Here is a 24,807-nt window from a genome sequence, read left to right on the forward strand (position 1 = left end):
TTCCTAAACTCGACACACCTTTGTTTGAAATGTTCCAGTACACCTTTGTTTACTCAGGGCATTATCACCACTATCTCAGACTCCTTTCTTCTGGATCCATGTTGTGACTCAAGGATAGTTTACTGCAATTTCTTCCATCTTTGCTCCATATCAAAGACACCTTGGCAAGTTCGTGTTTATTGTTTGTAGTTAAAGTTTAATATTTCCTACTACTCGCATCTCGTGGTTGATCTTAATTATACCCCTCTAATGTAAGACAAAAGTCAGTGAATGAGAATACTTTCATTGTGCTTTTGGCTACGGCCGTGCCCCAGGCCCTGCGCTGAGTGGCCCAGCGGGTGCCTTGTGCTGCCCGCACAGCTTCTGGGCACCTTGCCTGGGGAGAGGGGTGCTGTGCGGGGTGCTGGTGCACCGTGCAGTGCAAGGTGTTGGTGCAGGTTGCTGTGCGGGGCACCAGGGCTCCCCCATGCAGCAGCATAGTTTTTCTCCCGACTGGGCTGGATCAATAAAACAGATCGATATTGATTAAAAAAAAAAAAAAAGGGAGTGCAGAGGGCAAAATCCCCTGACCCTAGCAGGGCAGTGAGGTGTCGCAAGCCCTGTGCAGAACCGGGAAGATGGGTTCTGCGCTCCTTGCCCCCCCAAAGGTGCTGTTGTGCAAAGTCCCCGATCTCGCTGCCCTGCAGCTCTCCTTTCGTCCCTGTCCCAGGGCCAGGGCTCTGCAGGGAGAGGTCCCATGGGGACCCCAGCATGCTGCCTATAAATATCTCGGGGTGCTGAGGGGTGGCTGGGCCGCAGGCACATCCTGACACTGTGCCTCCTCCTTCAGAGTGACATTTTGTCAAATGCCATGGGGAGGGGGGCTGCTATCTGCAGGCACACGCTCCGGTGACCTTCACAGCTCTGGCCAGGTGCCTCCTTGCTGTATTTGCGCTTATTTATAGCTCTCTCCTCCATCCATCCCCACCTCTGCCCCCTTCCTGGCACCGATGGGGAGCTGCCCACCACGTGCCGGCACCTCTTATCGGGGGACAGCAAGGGAGCCGGCACATCCCCGCGGGTGACAAGGAGCTGGTGGCAGCTTGGGGACAGGGAGAAGCTGGGTTTGGCGCGAGCTGCAGGGTGCACGCCGGGGCATGGCCAGAGCCCCCCTCGCCTCCCTGCCTCCATGCTGGGACCCAGGGCTGCACACCGGAGCATCAGACATCTGTCCTACAAGGGCCATGGCACCAGGGACAGGTGGCCCTGGGACAGGGGGCAGCCCCTTGCTGCCTGCCCAGTTCACCCCAGTGAAACAATCGCACAGTGTTTGCCTCCCCGCTTGTCTGCAATCCCCATTTCAAGCAGTCTGTAATTACGGATTTCCCTGATAAGCCCATATGGCTGCCTCCAATACCCCTGCCCGAGGATTTTCATTCTTTTTTAGACACAGACTCGGGATGAGGGCATGGAGCGGGAGGCTCCACACCTGCACCTGGCAGGCAGTGGGGCCAGCACTCCCTGAGAGTTCTCTGCATTTTCTCACCAGTTTGAGCTGCAGCCAGGATGCCATGGGCTAATTTGGGGCTCTGCCTCCTGTGTGTGGATGTACATTTATCCCTTAATGCCTTGAGCAGGCACTTAGTGGTGCGGAGGAAGGAGGCTGCTCGTGGGGTGAGTCACGGCCTTGCTCCTCCGCAAGGACGCAGCCTCTGCCCCTGTCCCTTGGCCTCCCCAGGCAGCCCCTGTTTTCCTTCCCTTTTTGTTCGCTGGGTGCAGGGAGCAACGAAGTGGCAGGTGAGCGGCAGGCCGATCACACAGCATCCCAGGGACACGGATACAAGCAGCGGCACAAATCTGGCCTTACAGGCTTACCTGAGATTGAGTTATTGAGAGGCTGCTGTGCCCCGTCCAGCTGCGTCTCTGCGCTGGCAGCCTTCAGAGGCCACCCCTCGTGCAGCCTCGCTGAGCACAGGAACGGGCTGCCCACCTGTCCCCTGTGCCTGGAGCTGGGCTGCAGAGCTCTTGGCTGCTTCTTCAAGGGGCTGGAGGCAGGAGCCTTGTAGAGAAGGGCAGTTCCTACCCGCTCCATCCCGGGGATGAGGAAAATCTCTGCCACAGCCCAGCTGCAGGAATGGTTCACTGGTGCCATGCACAGCAGGCGGGGGACCTGCAGGGCTCACCGCTGTGCATCAAGGGGAGCTGAACTGAAGAGCAGGGTGAGATGAACTCGTCCTCATGCTCATCATCCGCCAGCACCTACGCTGAGCACCGCAGGCACCATCAGACCGAGCCACCTCGCTGGGCGGCTGCTGGGTAGGACTGTCCTGGGGGCATGCCGGCCCGGCCCCAGCCACGCTCACCAGCAGCTGGTTTAGCCCATGGAGCCCAAGTTCACGTTGAAAAAGAGGAAAACATTTCCTGTCTCATGAATCCAATATTTGAATTAGAGCTGGGCTCACTTCTATGCAGAGATAAGACCTACACATGCCCATGCTGGGGTTAGTGTGGCTCCAGCACAGAGGGAGCTTTCCAGGGTGATATCCCACCCGCTGGCCCCACGGCAGCAGGAGTTCATGGCTGAGCTCTACCAGGTCCCCTTGGAGGTGCAATAGAGGTGCTCCTGGGATGGCCAGCACCACAAGGACACGAAACAAGCACAAATCCACAAAACGAGCAAAAAGCCTCGGTGTGAGTGAGGGTGCTTGCCTGCTTCCTGGGGCAACCCTCAACGGAGGCTTCAGCTCCCGTGTCCCCAGAGGGTGCAGGTGAGGGGCATGGGGTCCCCTCGCAGCCCTCGTTGGCAGCAAGGTCGGTTGGAGAAGCTGCAGAGCCCCCGGCAGCTATGGCCACAGCCGTGCTGCAGTGCGCACAGGCCAGGTGTCTGGGCTGGAGGATGCCTCCGAATTTTTGAGCGTGTCTCCATGGGTATTTGCTGGCTGCACACCAAGAACCCAGGGCTGATCTTCCTACAAACTCCCGAATAAAATTAGAACAAAAGTTCACTCCTCTCCCAAGGCAGCAGGAAGTGGAAAGGGTGGGAAAACGGAGAACTGGAGCAGATGAGTTCTCGTGCCCACAGCAGCCCCACACTGGTACCGCACCGGCAGTGTCAGCATGTGCTCCCCTCCCGTGCTGCTGGCCTGAAATGAATCCTCCCAGCCGAACAAGTGGTGTGGGGATGCCCTGCCAGGAAGGAAGAAGGTGGATTTTGGGGGTGCTCCTGACCTATGTGAGCCAGGAATCCAGGAGCATCCACGGCCGGGCACTGCCTGGGGACGCCGCGAGCAGCAGGGCACAGTGGGGACACTGACCCCAGTGCCTGCCTCCAGTGTGCCCAGCCAGGGCAGCCCAGCAGCGTTGGTTTGCAGGAGTTTATTTTTACCCAGCCCTGTTGCCAACGGGGACGTGTCACATCTGTGGAGTTGATCAAAAGACGTCCCAAGCACTGCTGTCAGCTGCTCCTTGTGATCTCAGTATCAAGATCTTTTCCCTTGTGGCATATCAAAAGGAGCAGGAGGATTTGACTGCTTTGCTATTTTTAATTGAACACACACACACACGTTTATATATGTGTATGGCTTTTCTAAAAATAGAACCCTTTGCCTGTGTTCCCATGGGAAGATTTGGGGAGAAGGGGGAGCCAAAGTTGTTGCAGGATGTTTTCTGGGGCAGGTGCAGGAGCTGGGGAAGGAAGGGAGGAAGGAGGCACAGCAGGTAACACACGTGCCTGGGAGAGTAGAGGGCACCGAACGTGTAGTAGCAGGGCTGGCTGAGCTGGGCTGAAGGGAGATCTGCGTCCCCAGACTTGGCAGCGATGAGAACTGGGACCTTTCATCCCACTGCACATGCTCTGAGCACCCAGTGAGCAAAAATTTTGCTGGGAGGGGTTGAAGACCCCAGCCTTGCTGTGCACAGGACCATCCTTTGGGGGGACACCAAGTTCGTCATCTATGATCCTCAATTATCCCAAGGGGAAAAAAAAAAAAAAAAAAAAAAAAAAGACAATACAGAGAGAAACCCTATCTTTGCCCTTCCTGGAGCTCGGTTTGAGACCCCTTTCCCCCTGCTGTGTGTCGGAGGAGACTGTGTTAGCTTCTGTGTTAGCACAGCAGAAGTGGAGGCCACCGTGTTTTTCTGCCTCCTCAGCCTCTCACGTGCTCAGATGTTTGCCTGCTCCAAAATCCCTTTGCTGTGTAAATAAACTTGTTTCCCTCATCACCAGAAAACTCCCCCTGGGCAGCCAATACCAGGTGGATCTGCACCAGACCTTTCACCTCTGGGTCTGAGCCCTGGTTTTTTGCTGGGGATGCATCCAGGAGGGAGCTATGTGCTGGGCACGGGGCAGGCAGGGGCTGGCCATGCAGAGAGCTGGGGAGGCAGTGAAGTAGCGAGGTGGAAGCAGGGCAGATCTCAGCTGCTTTTGGTGATTAAATGGGTATTTTTAGCTTGGTTCCTAGAGCTCAGGTCACCCCATGTGCTCCTGGTCGTTGATGTTTTTCCATGCCATTTTCTCTTCCATGTGCAAGAAGTGTGGGGGGCTGCAGTGCCTCTGCGGTGCCGTGGGATGTGCACCTTCCCAAGGATTGTCACCGAGCGTTTCACTGCCATGTAGCAGGGACAGGGATGGGGATGGGAACAGCCAGGCTGAACGGCATGAAGCCACCCCTCAGAGCCTTGCCCCATGCACTGCATCCTGTGTGTGCCCTAAGCCTTTTGCCCCCCTCCATTGCTGCTGATTGCCGGGGCAGCTGCTCGACGAGCCTGGAGGTCAGCCTTGCACCATTGAAGGCAGGAAGGGCTGCTGAGGTTCGTCTGAGGGCACTGGCAGCTGTTTGCTTGCTGGAGCAATGAGGCCCTTCCCATGCAGGCTCCACACGTGCCTGGTGCTGCCGCGAGGGCTCGCTGGTGGCAGCAGGGCAGCTTTCAGTGCCCACTGATGGCAGTGCCAGGCTGCGCAAACCGGTTTGCAAAAAGCACAGTGAGGAGGTGCTCCGTGCTCTCTCAGCTGCTGTGTAATTGGTCTCCCTTGATCCATTTGCCAGTTTTATTCCAAAAAGCTTCGTCTGGGCTCTGAGTAATGTGCTCGAGCAGAGGCAATGGCATGTGGGGACACGGCTCCCCCAGGTCCTAGCCGTCCTGCTGTTGTTGCTGCTGGTTGCAGTCTGTTGCTGCCAGCCTGGGTGTCCCCTGCAAAGCCCCACGTGCTGTGGTGTGGCTGTGAGCTCACCTCCTTTTTCCTCTCTCTGCAGTATGAGGTGTCTGGCGAGGAGCACCTCTACTCTGACTTCCCCGAGATTGATTTGTCCCAGCTGGACGCCAGCGACTTGGACTCCGCCAGCTGCTTCAGCGAGTTGCAGTGGTGTGCGGAGCACTCCGAAACCGAGTCCAGCCAGTACAGCACCGATGACTCCGAGCTCTTCCAGGTACCCCGGGGACACAGGGACGTGGGGAGACATCCCTCTGGCTGCTGGTCCCAGGCCGCTCACTTGCACCTTCCCATGGGCGACTGCCGAGGGCAGAGGCGTGCGGAGTGCAGGGGAGGGGAGAGGAGGGAGGGGAGGTATGGGGGGACAGCTATTAATATCTCCTCCCCAGCTGATTAGTGCTCCCATTAATTTGTGCACTGGGTCTAAATGGAGCTAGCGGAGCAAGGCTAATGAAGAGGTGCCAAGCAGAGCAGGGCTGCTGTGCCAGCCCGCCTGTGCTGTGCTCTCCAGCTTCAGCATCACCTCTGTGCACGCCGGGGAGCACCCGTGGGTGGGGGTGTCCCCAGCACCCACCTCTGCCTCCCTGGAGTGGATGCACCCTACGGCAGGGCATGCACTGCAGCAGCTGCAGGCAGGCAGGGGCTGCTGGAGCCCCAGTGGGGCAGGGGTGACCGAACTACTGAGCGCTGGTGCAAAAAAGCAAGCTGCACGATGTCTGGTCTCCAACGCTGACATTGACAGCTGTGCCTAAGGAGAGCAAACACTCCCTGCTCTCCAGGGCACAGGGCAGCCCTTGGGTGTGGGAGGAAGAGGAGGAGAGCCAGGAGCAGCAGGGCTGCCTTTCCAAAATCCTCCCTCTTCTTGTGCCATGGCCTCAATGTGCCCCATCCTCCTGGGATGGGGCTGCCGTGCACTGCTGAGCATTGCCAGGTGCTTCCTGCTGGTACAAGGAGGCCAGCTTGGTTGTGGCACGCTGGGGCTCTCTGGTCACCAAGCAGTGGGTTGCTTGTTGGGAAGGAAGAGGATTTGTTCTTAAAGAAAGGAGGAAAAAAAAAAAAAAAAGCCCCGATATTTTCTAAACTGGCCATAATAACAGCCCTCTGGCTTTTCTGCTGTGCTGCTGCTGTGCTTGAAAATGGTCCAGTCCAGCTGACAGACCTTCATCACGAGATGCATATTTTCCGCTGAACTTCCTGGGGAAAAGATAAACAGAAAAGAAATGCAAAAGGCAGGCCCGTTAGGAGCAGCAGCGTATAATGATATGTATCCCTCTGAACTTGTGTGCACAGCAGTCTCATGCCAATAACAGGAGAAAAAGAAATGGAGCCAAAAATGGAGTATCCTACTGCCTTTCCCTGGAGCCTGCTCTAGTAACTGCAAGCAAGGTTAGGGCATGGAACTCAAGATACTTAATTTTTAAACAAGAAGAGAGAAATAAGGGAGGCTCTGTGCAGCCCGCAGTCCTCACCGAGAGCCCGAACTTGTCCCGTGCTAATTTTATACCTGAGAGTAGCCTGCTTCTTGTTGGGTATGGTTTACATTGAGCCTATTGAGGAGGAGGACCAAAATGAGCCAAATCCTGGCTCACTTGGGCCATTCCTCTGCTTCTGCACCCTGTCTGGGGCATTTGCACCGTACTGCCAGCAGGAAGGGGCCTCGTGCATGGAGCCTGCCTAGGGTCATGCTCCCCATGCCATGGGGGCTGTCGCCCTTGCCCTCACAGGGGGCTGCGCTCTCTTTTCCCCTGGGCAGCCCTGGGCTGGGCTCTCCACCTTTCCTTCCCCCCACCATCTCCTCCAGCTAGCACCAGGGGGCTCACAGCCCAAAGCTGGGATCATTTGGTCAAGGAGCCTTTTAATCACCGCCCCCGTTCCCACTGTGCTTTGCTTCTAAGGACAGAAGATGCTCTCTATTATTTTTCCCGTGGGGTTTGCCGGGGTTGTGGGTGGGCAGATAACATCCCTGCCCCAGTCATTCTCTCCTGCTCCCATCTCCTTGCCCCAGAGGGGGGTAAATCCCCCCATGGCCCCCTGCCAGCCTGACGTGCCCCCCCGGAGGGAGCGACCACGGGTGCCTCGCTCAGCCTGATTCCCTCTCTTTGCTCCTTTCAGATAATAGACAGCGAGAATGAAGCGCTGCTGGCGGCCCTCACCGAGACTTTGGATGATATTCAGGGAGCTGACGTGGGCCTGGCTGCCTTCCGAGCTCTGGAAGAGGGGGACACGCTCAACCATGCCTACACCTCGCCTGCCCCTTCCCCCAAACCCGCTGCCCCGGTCTCGGGGGGGCCGCCCCTGGCCCCCGAGGTTGATGAGCTGTCTCTAGTAAGAACCCACTTCCTACTGTTTAAGGTGGATTTGGATGAGCCCCTGATAAGCCGGCTGCATGGGTATGATAGGAAGCAAAGGTCTGAATTTTTTCATTCTAGGCTTAAAACTCTCTTTAACCGTCAATACCAAAGCATATACTTGTATTGTATACGTATACATGTTCTGCATCATTGCTGTCACCTCCATCGCCATCCTCACGGGAACAAGCTGCTTGCTGCTGTGTGTATATAAATATCTCTATATATACCCAGGGGGCGGGCGCCGCCTGCAGGGGGTGTCACAGTGCTGGGGGTGGCTTTGGCAGGACCCACACACCTCCTTTTCTCGCAAGGCCAGGCTGTGGGGCTGCCCAGGGCTCTCTGTAGTGCATCCCAGCCTCAGCCCCAAACCCCAGGGAAGGTGCCTGCTCCTGCCTGGCTCTGCCCCGGGTCCCCAGGACTGAGCTCCCTGCTGCCCTCGCAGGAGGGTTGACCACCCCCATGCCCCCACATGTGGCCTCCGGCCCCAATAGCCTTGGTGACCAGAGCATCCCTCTCGGTCCCCTGAGGTGCTGGGGCTCCAGCCCCACTCCTGGTCCTGGCCCGTGCTAAGGGGCAGCATTCGCTGCAGCCCTCCGCTGCTCCTGGGAGGTCCCCTGGGGTGGGGGCACCCAGCCCGCTCCCTCCGGGGGCTCACGGTTCCCCCTTAGCCTTTACCCCTTAGCCTTGCCCGGGGTGTTCCCCAAACCACGCTGTGTCGGGGAGGAGTGACATCCAGTGGTGAGAGCGTGCATTTCCACCGCCCCCAGTCCTGTGCACAGGTGGGTGTATATATCACACACAGTACAGATGTGTATATACAGGATGTATACGTTGCAGGGAGGGGAAAGGTGCTGGTTGCTTCCACTGACAGGAGCTGCACGCCCAAAGCTGCAGGCATCCCGGCTGATGTCTCCTGGCAGCCTCTGACCCAGGAACCCCCCCATTCCTATCACCCCTTAAAAATCCCTCAGCCCGACCTGGGGGTCTCCAAACTCACAGGCCAGCACAGGGGGGCCGAGCCCCCAGTCTGTGTCCTCCATGCAGCCCCTCCGCAGTCACCTTGCTGCTGAGCCACTGTCGCCTCTGGTTGATAGTGTGATGGGTGGGACACGAAACGTCATCCTTGCTGGCTGGGGGATAAATTTATTTTATATTTTCCTGACCAAAAAAGTGTTTGAGTAGAAGGGAAGAGTTCTGCTAACCTCGCTGTCAGAACGGATTGCGCTGTGTGTAACCTGAGGAAAACCCTGCTCTGACCACCCCGGGGGACTGCAGGGGAGTCTTTGAATGAAGCAGGCTGGGAAGATCCTCAGCCAGCCCTCAGCATGTCCCGCCGGGCTTTACATCTGCAAAATGCTTTGCAAGCTAATTAACGAAGGGAGGCCCCTTTCTGGATGTCGCAGCTGAACAAGCCTTGCAGGGCGACCCAAGTAAGCTGTCCAAATCAGTCACACATAGAAACGTGAATCCTGGCACCTAGGGACAAAGCTGATGGACGTTTGGATGCCACGACAGCTCCCACGAGTCTGGTCGGAGCCTGGGAATGGCCCTGGGGAGCACATTCCCCTGCTTCTGCCCCCGTCCCCACCACCCCTGCCCTCTGCAGGGTCCTGGGCAAGGAGGCTGAGCGCTGCTGAGCACTGACAAGTGCCTGCTCGCAGCCCCAGCGTGAAGCCCCTCTGTGCCCTTTTATCAACCCCCCCGGTTTTTGAATTGGACGCTTAGCAGTGGGCACAGCCTGCAGCCCCTGGGGCGCAGGCAGCCCCCGGCAGAGGTGTGGTGCTGTCGCTGCGGTGCCGACGCGCTTTCTCGCCGCTTCTCGTTGCAGCTGAAGAAGTTGCTCCTCTCTCCATCACACGCGCCTCCCAGCTGCGAGGCTCAGAGAGACGGGAGTGCCCGGCGCCCGGGGACCCCTAAGTCCCGACCCTCGAGGCCCTGCACAAAGGTATTTTCAGACCTCTCCGTCTCACCGGGCGCTAGTTCATGAAAGCCGCACCCTCGCCCCCCCTTACCCTGATGATTTACACCCAAATGTGGGATCACTCGGCCTGGGGAGAGCTGCCTGTCGCACCACAGAGCCTGATCCTAAACTAATCTCCTGCATCCCAGCAGAAGTTGCCATCAAAGATTTTTCTACTTGGCTAATGGTAATTGTGCAGTGCGTTAGGCTGGGCAAATTAGATTGCCTGGGAACAGATGCAAATCCTTCCTGGGGAGGAGGAGCTGCCTCCTGGCATGACTGAGGGAAACCCGCTATCCCCAGCAGCCCCATTACCCTGGGCGGCTCTGTCCCCTCAGCACTGGGGCTGTGTGTGAGGGCGAGGCGCGGGGCTTACCATCTCCCCTCTTCTCTCCCAAGGTGGAGGCTCCCCGGGACCGGAGGGCGAGCATCCCGCAGGTGCAGAGCCGCAGCTGCACTGAGCTGCACCGGCACCTCACCTCAGCGGCCCCCTGGACACAGACCTCAGCCCTCCGCGCACCAGAGGAGTGTCCCGGTGGCCGCCACCACTCTGCCGCAGGCAACTGCGCCCACCACGAGGACGACAGCGACTCCAGCGAGGACTCGCTGAGCTCCGGTGATGCAATGACCTCCCCTTCCTCGGCGGAGGATGGCGCCGGCAGCTGGTTCTCCTGCGACGGGGAGATAAACACGGTGGTGGAGCTCATCCGCTACATGCACACCTACTGCCTGCCGCCGCGGAAGCTGCCCGCCCACGATGCCACTGACGCCAAGCCCAAGCCCTGCAGCAGCCCCTTCAAGAGAGCCAAACCGGACTGTCCCCCGCAGCCGGGACACCCTGGTGGTGCTGAGAGCCAGCTGGGCTGCACCTGGCAGGCAGCCGGGGGCTGCAAGAAGCCTGCAGCATCCTTCTCCATCCTGAAGGAGCTGCTGGCACGGGACCTGCTGTGTGATGTGAGCAAGCCCTACCGCCTGGGCAAGCCCGTGTATGCCTCCTTTGCCCAGCTGCCCGCTGCCAGCTGCCCTGCCATGCTAGTGCAGGATGGGGCGGACACTGGTGGGACCTGCAAATCCAGAGCCAAAGTGGTGCCAGAGAAAGCGGAGCCAAGGCAGAACCTCGGGGCCGAGGCGAAGGCTCCACAGGAACCTGGCAGTTTGGAGGAGGAGGCTGGGAAGCACGTGGGCGCCTCAGCTGTGTCCACAGGGAAGGCAGCCCGGCGGCCAGAGAGTACCATTTACGCTGTCCGCCGGTCCAAGAGACTCAATCCCGAGCTGGGCCACTGGCTCTCCTTCCTTGATGAGCCACCGCTCGAGCCTTCTGTGCCCCGGGAAGCCCCAGCCTCCAGGGAGCCCACGCTGTGCCCGTCGCCGGAGGCCTTCTCCACTGAGGAGCCTGTGGCCGAAGTGGAGGTGGGTGGCACGGAGGAGGGAGACGTCGGGAGCATGGCACCGCCACCAGAGCCTCAGCCCCTCGTCCTGGAATCCCCAGGGGGCAGTGAGGAGGGCGAGGGTGCTGAGAGCCAGCGCTGTGCCCCCTGGCAGCAAGCAGGTGAGGGGGCGGGAGGTGACCCCTGGGTGCCACCTGGCTGAGGGGTCCCACGCATGGGGAACCGGCGGCTGTTCTGGTTTTGGGGTTCTGTTCCAATCCACTCCCCCTGTGCCTCCTGCCTCAGTTTCCCCATCCTTGTAGCATGAGGAGGCAGGACTGGGCTGCCCCCTCCCTCAGGGTTTGCCCTGTGCCTACACACTGCAGTTCAGCTGTACCGGTGCCCCAGAAGCGCAGCTGCCATCATACTGTCACTGGCCAGCACTTTGTGCGTGCGAGCAGCTCCAACCTGCCATCCCTCCACTCGTGTGGCTGCTGCCACCTCACCGGCAGTGTCCCCAGCCCCGGCTCCTGCTGTCCCCTGCCTGCCTCGTGGGCGCTGGAGGGAGCCCAGCTCCGCTGTAACTGTGCTTCTCCCTGCCTTTCAGAAACACCCCGGTGTCTCATGCTGTCCTTGGCGCAAACGTAAGTGCACATGGGATTTGTGGGGGCTAAATTAATTGTGCTAGGGCTGGAAAGCCGCATCATGCACCTTGCTCACAGGTGCAAGGCTCTGGGAGAGCTCCAGGCCCTTGGCGAGCGTTGGTGCCAGGGTGGACGTGCCCGGCGACCTCACTGAGGCTCATCCCTGCTGTGGTGGTGGTGAGGGCATGCTGCTCGCCCCCATCTCTGTCAGGCACTAGGCATGCTGGGAGGGTTCATTTGTATGCAGCGTTTTTATCAGCTTCCTTTTTTTTAATTTTCTGTGTTCACCTACACACTTTCCCTCTCCTTTCAGTGACCCGACCTTTGGGAAGAGAAACTTTGAGCCAATGCTGACCGTGGAGCTGTGTGGGACAGCAGGTAGGACAGGCTCTTAATGTTCTCATTTCTCCCTGGGATGGGAAATCTTGAAGCCACTGCTTCATCCCATGGTGCAGGAGCACTTTCTGTGTGCTGGTTTCGTGCTGGAGCACCATGAGCAGCTCACGGGCTGCGTCATGGGCACTGGGGAAAGCGTTTGGGAGTGAGGAGGCTGTTTGGAGGGGCTGCTGCTTGGAGGGAGGCCAGGAGGGAAGGGAGAATTGACGGGTCCCCTTGGGGATGAGGCATCCTTCTTTTTCCCCAAAGTGCCAGTGGGTGGGTAGGGTGGCGGAGGCTGAGCAGCCTCCCTGCCTTGCAGTGTCGGTGCAGCTCAGGCATTGGGATTGGATGAATTGTGATGGAGGGCAGAGCTGACTCCTGTTGTTTGTTCACTCGGGTTTCAGGTCTCACGCCGCCCACCACTCCGCCGTACAAGCCCGCCGAGGAGGACCTGTACAAGCCAGATATCCCCCAGGAGGCTGGCGACGAGGACAGCATGGCCCCCAGCCCTGGGGCCGGGAGCACAGGGGACACAGGAGCCTCCCAGAAAACCCTGAAGAAGCAGCCCGAGAGGACAGAGCTCTTGGCCCACCTGAGCCGTGCCGCCGAGCAGCCGGGCATGCTCAAGCGGCCCTTCTCATGCTCCTTTGGGGACCATGACTACTGCCAGGTGCTGAAGCCGGAGGCCACCCTGCAGAGGAAGGTGCTCAAGTCATGGGAGCCCCCGGGCCAGATGGAGATGGAGCACAAGAGGAGGGTCCCGGACGCACACTACCAGGGGCTGGACCTCAGCAGCAAGGAGGCGGGCAGCGAGATGGTGTGGAAGGATGGTGTCAAGCAGCTGCGAGACCAGGAGATCAGAGCCAGCTTAACGAAGCACTTTGGCTTCCTGGACAGTGCTCTTGATAGCGAGGATATGGCCTTCTGCAAGACCCCCGAGTATGACACTGTCTTTGATGACAGCTGCAGTGAGAGCGGCTCCCCGGTGGAGGAGGAGGAGGATGAGGAGGAGGAAGAGCACTGTGACAGCCCATTGGATACCAAGCTGTGCTTGCGGAGAAACCCCCTTTCCAGGACCAGTTTGCATTACTGTTCCCGGAGCAGGTCCAGCTCGGGGTCTTCGTGCTGCCGGTCCCGATCCCCCACCAGCAGACGCACCTTCAGGTATGGGTGGGCAGCAGAGGGGCTGGCAGCTTGCAGCAGCTCTGGGGGCACACACTCTTGTAGAAACCTGCTTTTGGCCACTGCAGGGGACGGTCCTGGCATGGCATGGTGGCTGTCCCCTCCCTTGCTGCTGCTGGGAGGTGGTGTGGGAGCCCGGGTGGACCCCGCTCCCAGTTCTGTCCAAAGGCACTGCATGACAGCACTGGCTCTCTCTGGTCTGAGTATAAAGATGCTAATTAGTTAAAGAAAATCCATCGAAATAATTGGTACTACAGCAGCAGCTGCCAAAAACATCAGCCAAGGCCAGAGAAAGCAGCATTTGGGGAAGTAGCTGTGGGTTTCCATCATGCTGGGAGCAACTGACAGGGGCTGGAGCCATTTGTGAGAAGGGCAAACATTGGCTAGGGACTGCTTCTGGCATCAAGGAATGGGCTTTCCAGTATCATAGCAGGTGCAAGAGAGATGATGTGGCCCATAGAAGCTCGAAGCTCTTTGCATGACCTCATCTCCCAATATTTGCCAGGCACTTGCCTGCCTCTGCAGAAACCCTCTGCCTCACCTCCCTTTTGCTGGCTGAAGCGTTCCCTGCAGGTTCCCCTTTTGGGGCTGACCTTGTCTCTCGTGCTCCACAGGTGTGAGAATGGTGAACAGTGTCAAGGTGGCAGTGGGAGCCGGGGCCAGCTGGAGAAGAAACGGGAAAAGGCCATCGTAAGTGAGCAGGGAGCAGCGCTGGCCCCGGGGGCAGCAGCCGCTCCCTCCCGCCGGCACCTGCGTGCGCACTGGGACAAAGCAACCCGCAGCCCTCAGTAGTGCCCTGCTCCAGAAAAGCAGCGGTGGAGCATTAGCCCTGGCTTCAGCATCCCTTGGTGTGAGGCCAGTGTTAAACAGGGACATGACTGTGGGAGAGAGCAAAGCTAAAGCAAAGTGGAAGCAATCTGCAATTGGCAATACAGAGTCCTTGGCACAGAAATGCCCGGCGCATCCGTGGAACTGGCAGCTGGGGCAGCAAGCTGGGGAATCCCTGGAGCTGCGCAGCCACCAGCACTGCTGCAGGGGCAGCACGGGTGCGGCATGTACAGTGGCATGGGGCTGCGTCTGCAGGGAAATAGCTCTTCTCCGCTGCCATGTCCACACATACATGCTCACGTCTGCCCATCTGGCATTTTTCACCTGCAGCACAGTTGAATTTGTCCTCCATAAGTTCTCAGGAATGTTTCCTGGTGACTTCATTGGGATAAGGTACAAAGGCTGCAGGGACACGGGAGGCATTGACAGGGGAGGAAGGGGTGTGTGGCTGCTTTAACTTGGCCGTGACAGCAACGGGCTGGGGGCCGGGCAGTGCTGTGCAGCCAGGGCAGAGGGCTCCTGGACACCCCACGTGTCCAGCACCCATGGGCAGTGCTGGAGGCGCGTGTCGGGAGCCTGAGACCTCTCGCTTGGTGCTGGCAGGGGGAAGGCCGGGTGGTGTACATCAGGAACCTCTCCAGCAACATGAGCTCCAGCGAGCTGAAGAAACGCTTTGAGGTGTTTGGTGAGATCGTGGAGTGCCAGGTCCTGTCCAGGACTAACAGGTGGGTGGCGAGATGCTGGGCTCGTGGGGCGTGTGGTCACCTCTACCTCAGCTCTAGGAGTGACAGTGACAGGGCAGTGCTGGGGGAGTGAAGCCTGCACTGCCCCAGCCCACCCCATGGGTGCAGGGGTGGGCGGCAGAATGGTGGCAGGTCACAGGACAGAGCTGTGTGAGCAGGGTTGTGGAGCCTGATGCATCTCTGCTTCTTTCTTTGGTTGCTCAGGGGGGATAAATATGGCTTCATCACCTACCGGTATTCAGAGCACGCTGCCTTATCTCTGAAGAACGGCACCTCACTAAGGAAGAGGAACGAGCCTTCCTTCCAGCTCAGCTCTGGTGGCCTCGGGCACTTCTTCTGGACCAGATACGCTGACTTGGGTAAGAAGGCTTCCTTGGAAGCATCCTGTTCATCAGCATGGCACAGTAACGGTACGTTACACGCGAGGATCTAAAAGCTTTTTTCAGCCTGCAACAAAAGCCCACCTGCTCTGTATGGCTCACACAGCTGCTCCCAGCTTAACCCAGCCTAGCTGGATGGCTTTGGGCACTGGGGGGAGAGAAGGAAAGCAGCTTGCGTGAGGATCCAGAGCATGTTGGCTGTGAAGCGTAGCATCCTACCCCAGAGCCTTTGGGTTTCAGCGGAGGCACAGCCCATTGTTTCCCAGCTGCATTTCTGCACGGTTCTGGACGCTTTCCAGCTGAGAACTCCCTTCCCCATGGTTAGAGAAAGCGGTCAACAACAGCTCATTAGCCCAAGAGGTGATCTGGGTTGTTTGCTGCTCCACAGGACAGATTACCCAGCATTGCATGTGTACTTTCCATCCAAAATGAAGACATTGAGATGCGCTGCAGTTACAGTAACTCTGGTGTCACGTGGATTTCTGCTAGCACACACTGCTCTCCACAGGTCTGCCTCGCTAACTTATCCAGGGCTCACTCAACCTTGTCTCTCAGCCTTCGATAATGGACAGGAGTGAAATCCTATGCTGGTCTTGAAAGAGAAATGTGATCGGGGTGTCACTTGGCCCTCATCACTGTGATCGTCAGGTGTTTCATGAACACCACGCTTTCAGTTTTGCACCCTCTGCAGGCGGCGAAGTGGTTCTGTTTTCCCACTTCATGCATAAGATAAGGCAGCCCACTACATGCCCAGAAAATAAAGCCCTAAGTCTTCATTTACCTCTAGGTGCTAAGTCTGACACAAGTACTGCCTGGTCTCTTAGCACCTGACAATATTTCATGTGCACAGAGCAGCGTTCTCTCTGACTTTGGCTGTGGGTGCAAATGCTCATTACCCGTGTAGTAAGCTAGGATCTGCCATTCTGGGCTCTGAGGAGGTAAGAACCAGCAAGCACCCTGTGACAAAAATGTCAGTTGTGCAGCACTGTGGGGAGGGCAGAGCTGCAGGGGAACCCCCAGCACTGCTCCCAGGTCCTCACCCCCTGGTTTCTGCGAGAAAACAGTTGCCCCTGACTACATGGCATGGTTTGTTCCTAAATCCTGCTTGCCCTGTGCACAGGTTGAGACAGAGAGCCTACAGGAAGAAGTGAAATACAGCCATGCCATTAACAGCTCTATCAAAAATATACACACAAAGGGGTTGAGCTGCTGTTCAATTAGGCGGTCTTACTTCTGGCATTTGCTAGATTTCACAGGCTTTGTGATGGCACTCTTTGTTCAGCTTCTGATGCAAGAGCTGGGGAGCTCTACAGGCAGACACCCACGCTTGCCACGACCTGGCTGCTCATGTGGGAAGTGCCGTGTTTCAGCAGCTCAGAATTCACCTGGGTCTGGCAATTTTTGTGAATGTGGGAGTGGGCATCTCTGCCCTCTGACCTGAGCGGTGAGAGCCCCTCTGCCAAACAGCAGTTTGCTCCTTTTCAATGGGGAGAAACAGCACGTTTTCCCATTTTATATTGTTCTTGGACATGGGACAACATCGGTGCCTTCCCAGGAGGAGGCCAGGGCAGGCACACAGCTCAGGGAATGCTCAGCAAAGCCATCACCTGCAAGCACTGCCGGGGTGGCCGGGGCTTCGTGACACCGTGCGCGGGCACGGGGAGCACACAGTGCGCCTTGTGCCTCTGCCCGCCTCCTGCCATCCCTCACCATGCTGTCCTGTGTCCCTGCTGTCCCCAGATTGCAGCGCGGAGGAGTCCTCCCTGGCACCGGTGAAAAGCAAGTACGAGACCATGGATTTTGACAGCTTGCTGCAGGAGGCCCAGCTCAGCCTGCATCGGTAACAGCCTTAACCCTGGAGGAATACCTCAATACCTCAGTCAAGGCACTTCCAATATGTTTACGTTTTCAAAGAAATTATTCAGTCTATGACAAGCGAGAGAGAGCGAGAGAGCGAGAGCACGCACGCGCGAGAGAGAGACTGCTGTCCCTTTCAATTGATGTTTACATTGAACAAAGCTGCTTCTGTCTGTGAGTCCCCATGGTGTTGATGTCTCACTGCCACACATTAGCCTCCCTGCTTCTGACTGGTTGTTTTAGGGTGAGCCTTGAAGCCCCTGCCCCCTCCCCGCCCCGGCCCCGACCCCGCGCTCCCACCGTCAAGTTGCAGCTGTGTTCACCATAACATTTTTTGTCCGTAGTGTGTGATGATGAAATTGTTAATTGTGAATAGAATCAGGATTATAAACTAATTTTTAATAGAAAAGGAAGAAAAAAAAAGTATATACTTAAAAAAATGTATTTATGGCTCAGATGTACTGTAATTCAGATTTATTGTACCGCTTCCTTGATTTTTAACTATGCACTGTAATGAGGCACTTGCCACTGAGCAAATGGGGGGTCAGAGCAGAGTCACAGAGCCAGCATTCAGCCACAGAAGCGCCGGCCTCCCCAGCAGTGCACTGGGGCCCTCTGCACGCGGGGCTCCCCCACTGCTGACAAAGCCATTTTCCTCACTGGGGGGCGAGCCCCTGGCACCCAGCTGCCGAGCAGGCCCGCTCAGAGGCCCATGGGCCGCTCCTGCCATGGAGCTGGCAGCCCACAGGTGCGAGGGAAAGGGGTGGTGGAAAGAGGCAGCATTGAACCGCTGCCGGGTGGCCTGCGGCTCTGCTGCCTGCCGGCCATCATCGCTGCGGCCCTGCCCTGATAGGCCTGGGGCGCCCGTGGAGGGAGCGGGGCATGAGGATCCTTCTTGTCTCTGCCTGTCCTCTGGCCGGTGTCTGATAAGCCATATGCTCACCTAGCACCTCGTTGGCAATGCGGACCCGCACCCCCCTGTCGGCACGGCACGCTCTCTGCCGTTGCCTGTGCCCCCTCGGCCCAGCTCATGCCCAGCAGTGTGAAGGAAGTGTCATGGCTTTGCTGTGTGTTTGCGGCTCCCGGCTGGCCTGCCGCCACTCGTGCCGTCCCCCCTGCCTCTCGCCAGGGCCCTCAGGCCTCCTGGCAGCGCTGGATGTAAGGCATGCTCAAGCAGCATCCCCGCCAAATTTGCTTGCAAGCTTGCCCCCTGCCTCTGGGAGAGGTGGGAGGAGGAGAGCCCCCACCCCTGGGTGAAGGAGCCCCAACCAAGAGCAGGCCAGAGGCACCATTTCCCAGAGGGAAAGGAAATCTTGCTGGCTCCTCAAGCCATCTCCATCATCTCCATTTACTCCCCAGACACAGAGACCACTAGGGATTCAGCCATTGTATGTAGATAGAATATTATAGCCTTAACTATGCCAATAGATAGATTAGAGTCTTCTGGGGTTTCCCCTGTATGTGACTTAGGGATTTTATTCTCATTCCTCCATGCGGACACCATTTCATCCTGCAGGGAGTATGACTAAAGCCTCCAAAATTGCATGAGGTTCAGTTCCAGAAATCCATACCCTGCCGACACGGCCCTTGGCTCCATGGGCATGTTTGCACCCCTGACAGCCCACACTGAAATCTGGCAGGAGAAGGGGTTCCAGCAGCGACACCAGCATCATTACTTGGTTATTTCATGCTGCTCTTGTGGAACCTGCGGTTCCAACAGCAACCGGTGAGGCAGTGGGACAGCCCCGGTGGGTTGAACGGCAGCTCCCAAATCTGCTGCCGGTGCCAGTCGCTGTCCTTGTGCCACTTCGGTCTCAGCCCAGAGCAGTAGCAAGGATCACTGTCTCTCCTGCTATAGGCTCTCCCCACCTCCACCCCAACTTAGCATATGTGAGTAACCCTGGCCGAGACTGAGCATCTGCTATTGGCAATTGCCTCATTGTAGCTTTGCCTTTTTCTGTCCTAGTATTTCCTCACAACAATGATGTTTACATGTGATTGCTATAGAGCTTACGTAGAATGTATATAGCGACACATTTAGGGTGGGTAGTACTGTCCTGTGCTGTGCTGATGTTTTTCAGAAAACGATCAATCAAAAAAAAAAAAAGGAAAAAAAAATGCCAAGTGGAATTCTTCCATCTCCTTGCTCAGCCGCGGTGGGACCGAGCCCCAGGCCGCTCCCAGCTGGAGGATGCATCAAGCGTGGTGGAGGGGAAGGGGCAAGCGCAGCGAGGGCTGCCCGGGCCATGAGGAACCCTCTCCCAGGGCAGCCCTCAGGCGCTTCGCCAGCGTTGGTTTCTGTGTACCCAATCTGCAATTGGACATAGCTTTCCTGTGGCTTCCCGTGCTGGCCAGCAGCCCGCCACCATCGCAGAGCTCTTGTGCAGCGGGTACAGCACTCCCAAGCAGGGAGGTCTTGTAATGCACAGAGCCAATCAGTACCGCAGTCTTAGGATAGGAAGAGATGCAATAAGTGGTCTTCGTGTTGCCTGAAGCCTATAAATGGATTTTTGTTGTTGTTTGGGGTTTTCCCTCCCCCCCCCCTTTAAATTTTGACAGCTCTTTTTCCCTCCTCCCTTGAGAAATGTCTCCTGCACTGATGCAATACGCACAGAGGTGCTCAGGATGTGCCACGCAGGGCCAAGGCACCCTCCCTGTGGCCGCCCGCCCCTCGCTGCAGCAGCAGCAGAGCCTGGAGGGGCACGCTGCCCACCCCTGCCTTTAGGACCTGGTGAGTGCAGAGGGCATATCTCAGCTTAAAGAAGCACAGGTGTGACTGCCTGCTGGGTCCAGAATTGCTCACGCGGGGTTAATGGTGAAAAGTAAGTTCCCACTTGACTTTTATTTTTATTTTTTTAGTAGAAAGCTTTCATTAGCTCACAGTGCTCTAGGGGCAAGGGGGGCTGGGTAGGGGTGGGTGAGAGCCCCCCCTGCCTGGGGGGGCTGGATGCAGGGAAGGGAACCTGGCTCCCCTCACCACTGGGGCCCAGCCCTGCCCACAGGTAGGAGCCCCAATCCAAGAGGAACTGGGAGCAAAAGGGTATATTATGGTAGGCAATAAGTATTGAGGAGATCTATTTTTTTAAAAAAAGTATATAACTATAGAATGTCCCCTGATAGTTGCCTGTAAGTACTGTGGGGAAACGCTAAATATGAAGGGTCTGGTGATAAAATGCCTGTTCGCTTTTTTTGCACAGAGTTCCCCATAAAATCTCATTGTTCATGGTGGGATACCAGGTTTCCTGGCTGGAATCCGGCAGAATCCTGGGGCTCCGTAGGAAAGGAGCAAATGATTCTGAATGTCTGGGCTGAATGCAGAGGACAATCCCTGGTGTCAGGTTCAATGCTGCCCCAAAGGAAAGTTTTATCCCAACTCCTGCCCAGCGCAGCTTGCTGGGCTGCACGTCTTCCCTATGGAAACAGCAGCTCAGCCACCACATTACAGTCCAAATGTCTGGTTTCAGCACTGGTCCATGCGAAGGAGCATTACAGACCAGCCATTTTTTTTTCTTTTTTTATTTTTTTTCTTGTATTTTTCTTTCTTTTTGGAGTTACACTGAATACCGAGCTACATCATTGTTCATAGAGAGCCCTGAAATCCTTTCTGTTCTATCTTAGCCCGTCCCTGACAATCTGAAGCAATAGAGAACCAAATGCAGCCTTTGGGCCACATTCCTCGTCCCTCCTCAAGCCGCAGCCAGGGATGGCACGGCCAGGGCATTACTGAGCAGAGCCAAACCCAGCGCACACTGACGGGGCAGGGAGTGTGTGTATGCATGTGTGAGAGAGAAAGGTTAAACTGATGCATTTCTTGAGAAAGGTGCAAGAATTTCACCTAAAAAGGGGCACATCTGCTTTGTTATTTATAATAAAAGCTAAACTCTCTTTTTCTTTTCTTTCCTTCTTTTTCTTTTTTCTTTTTTTTTTTTTTTGTTGAATAAAAGGACACTGCTAATAATTACTAGGGGCCAATTCTGCCTCCTTCCTCACGCTGAGTAAGTACTACTAAACTCTGTGATTTTCTACTTGCAGGGTAAGCAAAAGTGGCAGAATTGATCCCTTTGCGATTAAGAATCTAGTTTTTAATATGTTTTTTTTTAATTGGTAGCGGTTTTTTATATTTCACTTAATTTTTTTCCCTCATTCCGTTCCATTGTGTCCTTATTTATGTAATATACTTTAATCTTAAAAGATGGCATGAATTCTTATGCCTTTCCTTTATTATTATTGTTATTATTTTTAAAAAAGAGATTTATTTCTAGTGTGATTTAACTGTCTACCTTCTAAAACGAGAGAACGTTTTCTTGTATTTTTACATTGTCAGATTCTATAGTTTCATAGATAATTTAACCAAATCGCTCAATGTATTATCTATATCTATCCGGTGGGTATAAAAATTCTATTTTAAATTGTGTAAATACTTCAGAACTGGCTTCTTTTTCCAGACTCCCCTGCTGTGGAGTTACTTGTTTACATCACAAAGACTGTAGAATCTCTACGCTCATGTACTGTAAATAGTGAAGTGATCTGCCTATAAATAAACAATAACATATATACTATAAACTGGGAGAAAAAAAAAAAAAAAAAAAAAGAGTAACAAGTCTGTGCTGCTGGTGCTTCGGATACCGGTGCAAACTCTGGAGGAGGCGTTTCGCACTGCACAATGCGCTTGTGGCCGGCTGGCAGCAGGATGTCAGGGTGCAGCGCAGCCACTGGCCACAGGGCCATGGTCCCTGTGTGAGCGTTTTGCTAAGGCTGGGCCAGTGCCGGGACAGATGAAAAGCCGAGGAGCTGATGGAAAGCAGTGGCTGGGTGGCCAGGTTGGGGCTGGAGGAGGCTGGGTATGGCTGAGGAGGGGGCACAGGAAGGACCCACCCATGGTCAGCGCTTGTCCTGACCCCAGCGCTCCCAGGGACCAAGGGCTGGTGCTGTTTGTTCTGTAGTATCTTGCAAGCAGACCTAAGGGTTGTGGGGAGCTGCTCGTGAATACATAGCTAAATCCACGATGCAGCTCTGTTAGACCAACAATTAGTTTCATCCATTTGAAAAAAAGATACCAAAAGCCACAATACCAGGGCAGTTCATCCTTTGGGCATAACTTTCTGCTAAAACAACTTTTCACAAGCCTGGGCGCTGCTCTGGTTGTAGCTTGCATGCCTGCTCACCCTGAATAAACAGAAGCGGCCTTATGTCCTGGACCAGGCTCAGCATGCTTTACAGTAGGAGAAAAGAAGTCAAGAGCTGGCTTTTGGGTGTAGGGACAACTGCTGCTGCTGCCCTTGGCTGGCCGGCAGCGTGGGCAACAAGGGTAGCGTGGCCATGCCCCCAGCCGCAGGCAGAGCTGGGCTGGGTGAGATGACGGCTGCCCCTTGGTCCAAGAGGGAGCATCTTCAGCATCTTCTAAATGACTGACCTTCAACAGCATCCCCCTCACGGGGGTCTGTTGGCTCCGTGCCAGCACCTGGAGGATACACTTGTGATGGAGCAAATGTGTGGTTTGAAGCTGGTTGGTCTCAGAAGTGCCAAGGGCAAGGGACACGAGAACACAGGGACTGAGCGCCAGGTGCTCACACCCGAAGTGGAGGAGTGCAGGGATTGCCGTTAGTGGGAAAGCAGCAGCTCAGTGAGAAGAGCAGAGAGCAGCCCCTTCAGCCACCCAGGATGAAGGTGGGGAGGGAACAAGCATCGCTGGAGGCTTCACAGTGCTGCCACGCTGCTGGGTAAGCAGGGCAGCTCCATCGTGCTGCCCGGTGCCAGCAGCCTCTGCCTCGGGTCAAGCTGTGCAAGTACAACTGCCCCCGGTCTCAAAGCACTGGGCCTGGGGTGCTGGGAAGCACCACCGCTGCTGCCTGGGATTCATTTCACTGTCTGATCAGCTGTCCTGGGCTGCCCTTTTAGTTTCAGCATCTATCCGTGCCTTGGGCAGCAGCATCTGGTGCCTAACGTGCCCTGGCTCTGCGGGGCTGGCTGTGCCGGGATGGGGCTCCCCCAGCTGCAGAGCCCAATGCAGGGCTGCCACCAGCTCAGAGCTTCCCGCTCTCCAGTGTCAGCACTTAGCACCGCCCAAGGTCCTGGGCAGGAGCTCTGGAGGCTTCATGTAATGTAATGTGCACTTGCCCACTCCCAGCATTTCTCCATCCCAGCTCCCTGGCCAGGTCTGGCAGGTGCCTTTGCAGGGAGGAGTGGGGAAAGGTTTGGTGTCTGCCTCCTGCCAGCTCAGGGACATCTGCCCACTCGCCCAGCGGCACCGACCTCTCTGCCTGCAGCAGCTGCCTGGCTCGCTTGCAGGCACTTCCTCCCAGCTTGCTGTTGCTCTTCCTGCCCAGCTTTGCTCTCTCCACACAGCTCCTGCCTTCTGTGCTCACTGTACATCTTTAGGAGCTGGTGCAGAGCTTACTCTAGATGCTACCAGTTTTGGGTTCTACAATCTCTGTTCCCTCTTTCTCTTCTCGTCAGTCCTTGGCTGGATACATTTTATTTTTCCATACATGGTCGGTACCTCCAAGTACCTCTTCAGACTCAGACTTGGATCCCTTGTGTCTCTCAGCAGCCTCCAGCAGGTAAGACACCACTCCCCAACAGATCCCCTCCTCAACTCCCCACCCCGCTGCCAAGCCAGAGTGAGGGTGTCTTGCTCCCTTCATCTGCAGGCTCTGGCTGCCTGCGTTGCACAAGGGGCTGCACTTGGCATGGGCTGAGCAGCCCTTGGTGAGCTTTGTAGCAGGAGCAGACCTGCCCCAGGCAAGCCACAATGGCTGTGCAGCAGCTGCAGTGGGTGAGGTGCAGGTGGAACTCTCCTGCAGACCTTCTGGGGCTCTCTGCATGTCTGAGCATCTCTGCTTCCCTTTCAGTTTGGCAGCCACAAGGACCCCATGTGCACTGAGCACTGAAGAAATTGCAGCTGGGCAGAGAGCTCAGACATGCAGGAAGCTGCCCTTCGTTGGGCACCAGCCTGCAGAGAAGAGGGGAGAGACCTCCCCACCACCAACACCTAAAGGATTCTGTGATCTTATGATCCTATGATTTTAGAGGGAAATTGTGGCACTGCGTACATGCTCAGGACCTGATCCTGCCAAAAAGGGAGTATACAATGCTCCAGGCTCTTGGTAGTACCCTGAAGCACTGAGGATTCGCTGCCCATGCAGAGCCTGCTGGAGAAGGGTACAGAGAGGGATTAGGTTTACCTGCAGCTTGGCACACTCCTTATCTGCTCATGCTGGTTTTCTATCAGAAGGAGTCTTCATGTCAGTGGGTTTGCAAGATATCAGCATCTGCCTGGAGAGAGGCAGGGAAAGGATTCAGCTCACTACTGATAAATGGAAAAACTCTAGGGTTAAAGCCCTTTTGTCATCAGCACCATCTCCAGTCATCACTGCGAGGCATTTGTTTCAGGTCCAGGCAGTAACTCAGCTGTCCAAAGAGAACAGCAAACTCGTGTGGTCCCCATGTGCTGGGGGCTCTCCATTGGATGCTATGGCAGTGGAGGAAGGGACGTGGCTCAGGAAGCATCCTCAGTCCTTCACACTCACGTCTGGGAAACACAAGTCCAGTTTTCTTCTGCTGGGTTTCTGCAATCAGTCAAATCCAACCATCTCTGAATTTTTATTTCAAAATTATGTGGAAAAATGAACCCAGCTGGCAACTAAGCTATTGCTCTCTTGTGATGTTAGCTGTACCCTGCTACTGAGTTTAGCCCTCCCTCCAGGAAGAAGGGAGACACGGAAGCTGCCTCTTGTCACAGTTAGGCAGAGCCGGTCACCTCACTGCACACTGTGAGCTGGTACAAACCCAGGGACACAGCCTTGAGAAAATGAGGGACTTTGTGAAGAGCTGCTGGGTTGCAGTGTTTCAAGCTGGAACATTGAAAATCTAACCTGGGAAATTAACATCAGGCCTTCCCCCGTCAGCAGCAAACTCCCCACAAAGGTG

General features: G+C 56.1%; 1 protein-coding gene across 2 annotated transcripts in view; it reads left to right on the plus strand.

Annotated features, from left to right (window-relative positions):
• The window catches only part of PPARGC1B (PPARG coactivator 1 beta), a 44,349-nt gene extending 22,686 nt beyond the window's left edge, over positions 1–21,663 (plus strand). Inside the window, exons 2-12 of one of the 2 annotated variants that reach the window (XM_082771515.1) lie at positions 5,232–5,405; positions 7,301–7,513; positions 9,368–9,484; positions 9,899–11,048; positions 11,474–11,510; positions 11,824–11,888; positions 12,293–13,052; positions 13,685–13,760; positions 14,502–14,623; positions 14,846–15,000; positions 16,762–21,663. In XM_082771515.1, the coding sequence (XP_082627641.1) occupies positions 5,232–5,405; positions 7,301–7,513; positions 9,368–9,484; positions 9,899–11,048; positions 11,474–11,510; positions 11,824–11,888; positions 12,293–13,052; positions 13,685–13,760; positions 14,502–14,623; positions 14,846–15,000; positions 16,762–16,865 (2,973 nt within the window). In that variant the 3' untranslated portion in view covers positions 16,866–21,663. Of the gene's footprint in view, positions 1–5,231; positions 5,406–7,300; positions 7,514–9,367; positions 9,485–9,898; positions 11,049–11,473; positions 11,511–11,823; positions 11,889–12,292; positions 13,053–13,684; positions 13,761–14,501; positions 14,624–14,845; positions 15,001–16,761 lie in introns of those variants that run through there. The other variant, XM_082771516.1, reaches the window with a different exon arrangement.
• The last annotated feature ends 3,144 nt before the right edge of the window (positions 21,664–24,807 follow it).

The sequence above is a fragment of the Aythya marila genome (assembly GCF_965140915.1).
Source record: "Aythya marila genome assembly, chromosome: 14".
NCBI lineage: Eukaryota > Metazoa > Chordata > Aves > Anseriformes > Anatidae > Aythya > Aythya marila.